The 10,072-nt window shown below is 44.6% G+C and overlaps 1 protein-coding gene across 1 annotated transcript; it reads right to left on the reverse strand.

The window, feature by feature from the left end:
* Positions 1 to 6,848: 6,848 nt before the first annotated feature.
* Positions 6,849 to 9,860, reverse strand: LOC144097537 (uncharacterized). Its single transcript, XM_077630234.1, has 3 exons — positions 9,712 to 9,860; positions 8,743 to 8,940; positions 6,849 to 7,351 (listed from the first exon to the last, which is right to left on the reverse strand). Exons 1-3 carry the CDS (start codon positions 9,779 to 9,781, stop codon positions 6,867 to 6,869), a joined length of 753 nt encoding a protein of 250 aa, XP_077486360.1. The 5' UTR covers positions 9,782 to 9,860; the 3' UTR covers positions 6,849 to 6,866.
* Between the last annotated feature and the right edge of the window lie 212 nt (positions 9,861 to 10,072).

The raw sequence follows: 10,072 nt of genomic DNA on the forward strand, positions 1-10,072 counted from the left end.
GTTTAGTTTTAATAATTATTATTACTTTCGTTCATACCATGAATGATCAAGATATACATGAACAAACAACGAAAAATATCAAGAAAAATGCTGATCGGCGCGTTGACAATCTCAGCTGAAAATCGGATGCCGTAAAATCAGTGCGCGCACGTATGCGCATGCAGTGCGCATAAAACGGCGTTACATATTGTCACCGAGAAATGGTTGACGTAAGCAAAGATGGTTTACTTGCGTTACTTATACGCCCAAAACGTTGTTAGGGCGCGCAAGGCAGCGGGCTGCACGAGGGATGAAGACGACAAATCATCTAGCCCCGAGATTGCTCAAGGTTTTCCAACTGCCAGGAATTCAATTCAATTCGTTTTATTTTACCAGAAGTTTGGAAGGATATCTGGGCTAAAAGCTGTGAAACCACAGCTTGACATAGCCCAGACAACCTCTACAAGACAGTGCCGACATAGTTATTAATAATAGTTAAGAGAAACAATGGAAAGATCTAGAATAGCAGATATTATTCAATATTAACTTTGAGTAGTATTCAAAACACAAACAAACTTAGTTTCTAAATATAATCAGAAATAACCCAAGAATACATCATACATACATATTTGAACAAAACTATAGATTTGTACAATCATCATAACTGAAATCAAGATAGCATACAGGTACGAGAAATAATAGGTCAGTGAAGCAAACATATATCAGAAACGCGACTACTTATAGTTTGGAAAAGGATTCTTGAAGCTGCTTAAATGAAATTATCTTGGCATATTGATGCTGATTTTGTATTTGTGGGAGGTTGTGCTGCAATGACAATTTTGTAGATTGTGCGGAAATGCGGAATATGCCGTAATTCAGTACTACGAGCAGGTATAACCGTTTTATTGGGTGTAAGGCTTGCAGTTTGTACCAAAAAAATCCTTCTGCTCAGTAGTTGAGAAGAAGAAGGAATGCAAAAAAACGGAAATCATATATGTTATTAGCTCTGACAATTTTGTATGAGGGAAATAGCATTTGGGTCGAGTGTAGGAACGAAATCTTTGCAATATACCGAATGGCCTTTTTTTGTAGTGAAGTATTTTTTGAATGTTTGTTTTCGTTTTGGTAAGCCAAATAAGGCTGAAGTAATTTAAATGAGATTGCAGAGAGTTTTTCACAGAAGCTATGGACTTGCGAATCCCAGCTAAGATGAGATGAAAAAATAACTCCTAGGATCTTGTGTTCATGTAAAATATCAATTTGTTGTCCAGCATATTTAACATTATGATTAAATTTAAGTGGCCTGTTTCTTGCCCTGAAAATAACTGCTTTAGTTTTTTTGCGTTAACATTTAGTTTATTCGACTGTGACCAAATATGGAGTTGTTCAAGTATTTCATTGGTATTGTTAATCAATTCATTTTAATGTGACTAGAGATTAGAATGCTGCAGTAGTCCGCATAAATGATGAATTTCGCTGTTTGATTAATTGTAACAATATTATTTATGTAAGCATTAAAAAGAAGAGGTCCCAAAACACTGCCTTGTGGGACACCGCATGTAATAGGCAGAAAGAATGACCGTGTAGTGCCTATGCATACACATTGGGTTCTTCCAGTTAAATATGATGTTATCAGTTCTAACGGCTTCCCGCGTATACCATACGACGATAGTTTGGATAATTATATCTTGTGATCTAAGGAATCAAAAGCCTTAGTGAAATCAACAGAGTGCTAACGTGTAAATATTATTTTCAATGTTTTCCACAATGATCTCTTTTATTGTCAATAATGCTGTTTCGGATTTGTTTTTCCTGAATCCAAACTGGGCTTCAGCCAAAATCTTGTGTTTGTCTAAAAACCGCGTGATTCGACAGGAGATAAGCTTTTCTAGTCCCTTGGAGAATATGGGTATAATCGATATCAGCCTATAGTTTGATGTTAAGTTCCTGTCACCACTTTTATATATTACTGTCACTCTAGACTGCTTCATGCCTTCTGGATACACACCGGTTTCGGCACAAGATTATTGATGTGGACAAGTACCGAGACAAAAAATTCTAAAACATACTTTACTGGCCCCACTTGCATATTGTTAACGTCTAACGCAGTGCTATTACTTAAGTTCATAATGGTCATATAAGTTTCTGTTTCGCTTGTTGGCTCAAAAAATAGGCTTTCCCTAGTAGTATTTATTTGTGAGCGCAGAATCGGAGTGGTGCTGTCCTGTGATACTATGTTAACAAAGTATTCGTTAAAGTGCATTGCTAAGGCTTTGCCGGTTATTTCCTTACTTTGGTGGCTTATTTTTTCGGGCGAACGGCAGGTGTTTCCGCGGCTGAGGACGGTATTGATAATTTTCCAAGTGGTATCTGGGTTACGGCGAGCAATATCAGAGAACACATCTTGAGAGTAAGTTTTCCTTGCGCGCCTTACCCCCGAATGCAGAAATGTAACTTGGCTCGAACTTAACTTCCATCGGTCTCAAGTGAGCTCCATCGTGTTTCATAAACCAAACTCGGCTTGAAGTGCGACTTGCAACCGGCTTGGCTCGATCCTAGTGCGGTCCAACTTCAAGTCGGCTGAGGAGCTTGCTTGAAGCTGACTTCGTTGTATTTTCCAACATGGCCACCTACCGATCGGACGTCGCGCGGAGGGTAGCTGCGTTCGAGTTCGCTTGCCACGCCATGGACGTAGTATTTTCTGAGGCCATTCGTTGCCGAAGATTCCACGGCCAGCGTTACGAGATCGAGGGAACCCCATGGAGCCCTACGACGACGAGCAGTTCCTCGCCCGCTATCGGTTCTCCAAGAACGCCGTGCGGGAGCTGCTCACCGTGTTGCCCCTGCGTGAAAGTCCAGACAACAGGGGACAGCCTGTTCCTCCGATGCTGCAGCTACTCCTGGCTTTGAGGTTTTATGGGGCCGGTACTTTCCAAACTGTCACCGGGGATCTGGTGCGGATTTCGCAGCCCATGGTGTGCCGCGCAGTTGGCAAGGTCACCTTGCTGATTGCCAAGCACCTGCGCCCGATGCTGGTGCAGTTTCCAGCTGTCTCGCAGTTTGAAAAGCTGATGCGGGACTTTTATGAGATCGGTGAATTCCCTGGTGTGACCGGCTGCATAGATTGCACGCATGTCCGCATCAACAGCCCGGGTGGTGCAGATTCGGAAGTCTACCGGAACCGCAAAGGCTATTTCTCCATCAATGTGCAGGTGAGCAATGAAAATTGAAATTCTCTGAACAGTTACCACTGTTCAGCTCATTCGTATTCGTTCGCGTCGTGTACGTGCTGTCATTTTATTTATTTCCCCGCGGTGCTACGAACGTACAGTCACAAGATTACTTGCCCGAAAGACGCGGGTTCGATCCCGGCCGCGGCGTTCACATTTCGATGGAGGCGAAATGCTGGAGGCCTGTGTACTGTGCGACTTCGGTGCACGCTGAAGAACCCCAGGTGGTAGAAATTTCCGGAGCCTTTCACTACGGCGTCCCACATAGCGAAATGTGTCTCTTCGGAATATGCGATCGAGGCCCAGCATTTTGTTTTAGTACTGCTTTATAATGTAGCTTTGTACTCCATGAAGAGGGTAGCTTCGTTCTCCATGCTCCATGAAGAGTAGCACTACATTCTAGGCGCTATATTACCACGCAATCACTGTGAAAATTCACCGCAAGGAAGGTTAGTTAATGTTTTCAATGACAGTGCATGACAAAGTTGACAAAGCTTGACCACACTTTCGTGCTGTGGCATTAAATCAACGCAGTATTCCTTTATATGTGCAGGTGCCAAAAAGCCCACATAAAGACACGGAATGTGGTCGAAAGGACATTCGGTGTCTGGAAGCGCCTCTTCCCTTGTCTGGATATGGGGCTCCAGCACAAGCCGAAACAAGCTGCAGTGATCATCACAGCGTGTGCAGCCCTGCAGAACTTTGCATGTTTGATGAAGGAGCCACAGCCTCCTATTGAAAGCGCTCCCATCCAGGACGCTCCACCGGCTCGCACCAGCACGACAGCAGCGAGGCGGCCAGAGCACCTGCCACCTGTTGATGGTGTCAGCGACAGCTTGTCGGGAATGCAGGCACGACGGGTGCTCATCCAGAAGAGCTTCACATAGGTAAGAAATGCACAGTCCTCAACACTGTCCCATGCATTTTGAATAAAGCATGTTTATAATGCGCACTTGCTCATGCTACCCGTATCCCAAATTTTGTGCAGGAACTAAAGAAATGTTAGAGCAATGGGAACGACTAGCAGCAGTTCAAGCGGCGGGACGAAGAGGTCGACGAAGTGCAGCTGGGGATCCTGAGTGACTCCTGAGAGTGTGCTCATCATGACGCTCTCTGATCTACGACCGCAGACCTTCACTGCGAATACACCCCTTTACACTAGAATTTTTTCTCAGCTTCGGAAGCTTTTAAGTTGCGAGCTTGTTGCATTAACAAACTGCTACTCTTCCACTTCTAGTTTCTGGATTTCTTGCTATAGTGTTCTATTTCAAATGCTATTTTTCAAGAACGCTGTATTGATCTTGCAGAGGCGAATACCAGAAAAGCTCTTGTTGACCCTGCTGCTGAGGGTCTTAATGGCGCTCAGTTCATTTGTTTAAGAGCTGCTGCCTTGGCGGCTTTGCTTACACGCATGTGAAAAATTACCAGATTTGGTAAAGTACAACAGTTAGGCCTTAGGTGGAGCAGTCGCAGGGCTTGTGCACCTTTCCACAGAGCAAACATTTGTGTGGCTGCTTTGGTAGCGGCATGGAATTCAGGTTCCTCACAGCAAGTAGTTCTGCTACTTCGTCTTTTCTACTTTCACCCGGCTTGCACTTCAAGCTTGGGCTCTTGCATGTCTTCCATGTGTTGAGTATAAATTTGTTTTTATGTCACAATTGTAATGACAAAGAAGTGCCCATGTGGCAGCGGGACTGCTCTCGGCAAGCGCGTGCTTCGGGTTGGTGCTGCTGGAACCGTTGACTGTCTGTGAACGCTGTTCTGCGCTTTGTACTTTCTGCCCGGAAAACCCATTGCACAATCATTAATTTCAAATATACCTTTTACAACAAAACGAGACGTTCCCAATTGCCAACAATGATGAAATTCCAGATCACTGCGAAGTTTTGTTTTCTGGCTTGCCAACAGAGGTGTGTTATGAATCAGTTATTAAATTTCTCACTTTTTTTTGGCTGTATTGAATTAAAAAAACATGAGTGTATTCTTTTCATTTGGTTTGCTTTCAAGATGGTGTAGAACGGTCGAACCTTCAGCTGTCACACTGGAGCCTTCTTTTCAAGGAACGATGCTCGAGTGGTTTGTTGTGCATTGTCGCTCTCTCTCGTCTCTGTTCAAAGTGGGAGTTGGTTGTTGTCATAGTATGGTGCAAAAGGTCGATTCTTTAGGTCTGAAATGGGCTTCCTGACATGATCCACATGCCTCGTCCAGCTCAATCTCTTACAACAAAGTTGCATAACGGGCAGTAACTGGCACAGAGAAAGAAGCGAAAGAAGCAGCATATGTGCGGAGAGGATTCCAGGCATTGTTGTGTCATGGTGAAACATACCAACCTACAGTGTGTGACCTGTGAGCATTTTTAATTTCCAATTGTAAAGGTCATGGTCGTACATAGAACTCCTGTAACTCTTGCTAAGGCTACACAATCTGTCTGCGAGCAGTTGCACTCAATATTCATTGTTCTCGAGCCAAATGCACCTGGTGTTTGTTAGGTGCCTTGCTTTGCATGGCTGAATACAAACCCTAGATCATAAAGTGAGTCGTCATGAGCCAACACCAACAGTTAGTCGAGATCATTGTGTGCGGGCACTACTGATGTTTGGGAACGCCTTGCTGCCGCAGTCATGGTGGACCACTGAAAGATAATTTATGACTCCAGTAGTGTTTGCAACTTTTTGTTTTGTGGGTTCAATGAATGGTTTGTGATATGACTAGGTAGCTACTTCTAGCTCGCAAGTGTTGTAGTGAAATCGTTTACATGCAAACACTTGGACTAGCGGTTCTTTTGATTTGTACATGCAGTTACTGGTTGGCTGTCACAGCTTAAATCTGGCTTTGCATTTGAGCCGGCCTTCTTGGAACTGTGCTGATTCCACTCATCGAGAACTGGCATGTTTTGAAATTGTTACATGGTTTGGCGGGGTTCGAAATAGCAGAACGTGGGTGCCATCAGCAAGTGTTTTTTTGATGAATGCTTCTTTATAGTCTTTTTTGTCATGCCTAGTGCGGCTTGTCACAGGAATGTGGTGGCCATATTTTTGAAGCAATAGATTACTTCAGCAAAGGGGGAGGCTGTGGCATTGTATTGACTCAAGCTATGGGCCCACCTTGTAGACAGCATAGGAGGAATCGCATTCTTTAACGGTTTCGGTTCTTGAGTAGGAGGCACTAGCTGCGAGGGTTTAGGTTAGATGAGACAGCAAAGATAATGGAAGGAGTAGAGAGCGGTGTTGGCCTTTGAGCATTTATGTGGTGTTGACTTGCGTGAGCCAATATTGTTGACTTTTTATACATGGAAACATTAATAATGTGGCCTGCAATTTTCTCTACTGGTTGGTTTTGCAATCAATGCCAGGGGAGGTTTTTCCTTCCTAGAGCAGCCATATTTGTAGCATACAGCAATGCGTATTTCTATGAATAAATTGTTGTTTGCATACAAAGATCCATATAGCCATAGCAGCATAAGTACCACGCAACCATCCTACCTGCCTCCTGCTATGCGATAGCTTGTCAGACTTGCATGCAAGGTGGTGACGGGGCTGTATGTCTGTTCCCACCGAGTCATGTGCAAATGAAGTGTAGTTATGTGGATTTGCCACATAATATTTGTGCAAGCATTCACACAGCATTCCAGTTTCATTCAGTCATAGGCACCGTTTATTATGGTGCCTCTCGCAGCCTACGAAGCTGTTCAAGTTTGATTTGTTTTTCAATTTCTAAGATTTCCAATTCCAATTTTTTTTTCTGGATATCAAGGAGTTTTTTCTCCTGCCGCTCTTGCAGAATACTGTTGTGGTCCTCTCGCATCAGCTGAAGACGCAGTCCATGCTCTTCGCGCAGTAAGGCCGCTCTATAGTCGTTCTCATCTGCCAGAGACCTTTCTAAAAGGGCCATCCGCCCTCTTGGAGCCCTGCCAGCGTCACCGGTGGCCACTGCTTCAGCAGTAGTGGGACCAGCGGCAGCTCCAGAAGCAGCTGTAGCACTGCTGCAGCCTGCTGCAGCTGTGCTGGAAGCATCAGCAGGTTGCACAGCAGGAAAAAAGAGATTGCTCTCCTGCTCAATTGCTTCTGGAGTTGCCCCACTCTTACCAACAGCAGCCGCTGGTGACTGCGGCTCATCCACGAGCGGAGGTTCCCAGTCGTCTTCTGTAATAAAGAAAAGGTAAAAATTAGTTGGACAAATCTAAGCTTACAACACATTAGCTGTCTGCCTCAACAGCACAGATTGTTGGGTCAATTGGTGAAGAGACATAACGAAAGCTTTATAATGTTCTTATATAAGGCACCACTTGCCCTTCTCGGCGCCAAATAGCTGCCGTTGTTTCTGGGGGCCCCAGTTTAGTCATTCTGTTTTGTTCTGCCATATTCCTCACCTTTCACTCTGAATTATGCCTGATGACCTCACTTTATTTTTTTCTGCTGATACAGTAGTGATAGTCACGCAGGCCCCGAGTTTTACACATGTGGTTATCCTCTAACTCTGCACCTGCAGCTTTTTTGCTCATTCAATGGGTTTCTTTTCAATTTTAGTATATTTGCTAGTTTGTACTCATGCGTGTCCTCTGGCCCAGGGAGCCAGTTATATGCCCTTCCTTTCTTCAAAATCATCAGCGTCTAGAACTTTGTCAATGCCAATGGACGCCGACAGCTTTCACTTTGTATATCCTGGAGTAGCTGAGCTATTCCACTTTCATTTTTTTTGCAAAGGTTTCCTTGTAATGCCTACCTGCTTGCTTGGCCGCATATATGCGACACCAATGCCAAGGTGAGGCATACAAGAAAGGTGACAAATACTGCAGCCTGAGCCTGAGGGCTACAGAAAACATGCGCTTCGAGTGAAACCTCTGCATTGCACAATTTCCATGAAACTAGCAGCCAAATTCGAAAAGGCATTGAGCATTACATATAGGCAAGCTGCACCATTATTCACAACAAGAATGTTGTTACCTTATCCCTGGAGCACCATCATGTACAAGTACACAGAAATATGAAAATTTATGTGAAGGAGTGCATGCATAATGAAACTGCATTAAAGTTGGCATTCGTTTAAAGTGAGGCAGGAATGGCAAACAAGACTCAAAAACATCATCAGGAGAGAATGTCATAATGAATGCAGTTCAGGTTGCAGCACTGAATGCTTGCTCCCTCGGTGTCCGACGGTTAACCAACTCCTCGCCTTCCGCTACAGGAACACAGCATACCACTCACATAAATATAAGCCGTCAAGTCAAAATGCCTTCAGAGTGCTGTCCAACAACATGCAGCTTGGAGCAGGTCATCCTTTCGCACTGTCAACCAATGCAGCCTTTATCTGCACAAACATTCAGCCAACCACATGTAGAGCAGCTTTCCACAGTGTTGTATTAAATGAGATTTTTATAATTTGTTGTAGATGAACTGTACAGTCCTCATAGCAGGTTCAAAGCAATAAAAAACATTGAAACAGCGTCAATTGACAGTACACGCTGCCGTTGTCATCAAAGGAATATAAAGAGAGGAGTGCTGTTTTTCTACAACATGCAAAGTGCTTTCTTTACCTGCATAACGGAATTCTTCATTGCCTGCTCCATCCACCATTGGCTGCAACAATCTTATAACAGGCAAACTTGCCACTGGTGGCAGGTCGATGCCTCCATCAGAGTCAGTCTGGTTGCCTACCCTGGTCATTATGTGGCTGGCAACAGCAATGACTTGCTCACTTTGAGCGCTCACAGTGCATTGAGCTGACCCTCCTCCTGAAAAGAAAAGACACCGCACACAGTGAAGCTACTCTTAATTTATAGACAATGCGCCATTAAAATATTTTGTTCATGAAGTGCCACACAAAAGCAACCAAAGGCACACCAATGCATGCAACTGTGTGTTGTTTTCGCTACGTTTTTGTGCCACCCGTCCCAGCAGTGCCAGGAATGAGTAAAGGTAGGTAGCTGTATGTACAGCCTTCCGGATATTCAATAGTACCAAGCAACTGTCAATAGCGCGGCAAGTTTCCTCATGAACATGAAGGTCGCCAGTGTAGACACTGTCTGGTCTACGGTGCACCCAATTTGGCTTCGCGGCGCGATAGTATGCGAATGGTATTAACTCCGAGCAAAATCGTCCGTTGTCAGTTCGCTGCTGGCCAGGCGCGAGCCCTCCGTCCCACTGCACTGCCCGCTCATCATAGTCTTCTATGCAGCAGAAATCGCATGCCTTCGTACTGACTTGAATGTAGCAAACATTCTCTGTAGTTTTTAAAAATTACGGAGGCTGTACAGGATACTGCTTGGGCATTATTTACACGATTAACGCAGGCTGCATTCATGTGCGTTTGTAAATCAAGCAGTGTACACTGCACCGAAACGTTATTACGTGCCCATTTACGTGTTATCACACTGTTCCTAAAAAACTATGCATTCCAGTACACGCTGCTTACGCCGACCCAAGTAGAATAATCATGCCCTTATCCATGGCATACAAAGCATGCAGGAACAAGCATTTGTAAACGGCCTGCAAGCCGCGCTCACCTGTCTTGTGGCGATCTCTCTTTTTCCTCGCGTCCTCTTCCTTCGACTTTTGTTTAGGTTGGCCCAGCATTTCTTCACCTGATTGGGGTCACGTCGGGTCACCCCGTGATTGCTGTTAAACAGCCCGGCAATTTCCTTCCAAGTGGCGTTTTTTTTTGCCAGCGACGACACATCGGTTTTTTTGGACTCTAATATATGCCGACGTGCGTTAACAAACAATAACAATTCCTTTTCCTCGAACGTGAACTGAGGCGCTGGTCTCCGCTGGGAGCAGGAAAAGCATGGGAAAAACTGGCTATGGCTCAACTAGGATTGGCTCAATGTGGAGCACGTTGCCAGCCAAAAACGTCAATCAAGTGGA

Source organism: Amblyomma americanum, chromosome 7 (assembly GCF_052857255.1).
Source record: "Amblyomma americanum isolate KBUSLIRL-KWMA chromosome 7, ASM5285725v1, whole genome shotgun sequence".
NCBI classification, from domain to species: Eukaryota; Metazoa; Arthropoda; class Arachnida; order Ixodida; family Ixodidae; genus Amblyomma; species Amblyomma americanum.

What these genes read in the sequence shown, in the direction of transcription:
- LOC144097537 (XM_077630234.1), bottom strand. Translation starts at nt 9,781, where the DNA reads ATGCTGGGCCAACCTAAACAAAAGTCGAAGGAAGAGGACGCGAGGAAA. An exon ending in GAGAGATCGCCACAAGACAG is followed by an intron (nt 8,941 to 9,711) that starts GTGAGCGCGGCT and finishes TTTTCTTTTCAG; the next exon opens with GAGGAGGGTCAGCTCAATGC. An exon ending in TGAAGAATTCCGTTATGCAG is followed by an intron (nt 7,352 to 8,742) that starts GTAAAGAAAGCA and finishes TCTTTATTACAG; the next exon opens with AAGACGACTGGGAACCTCCG.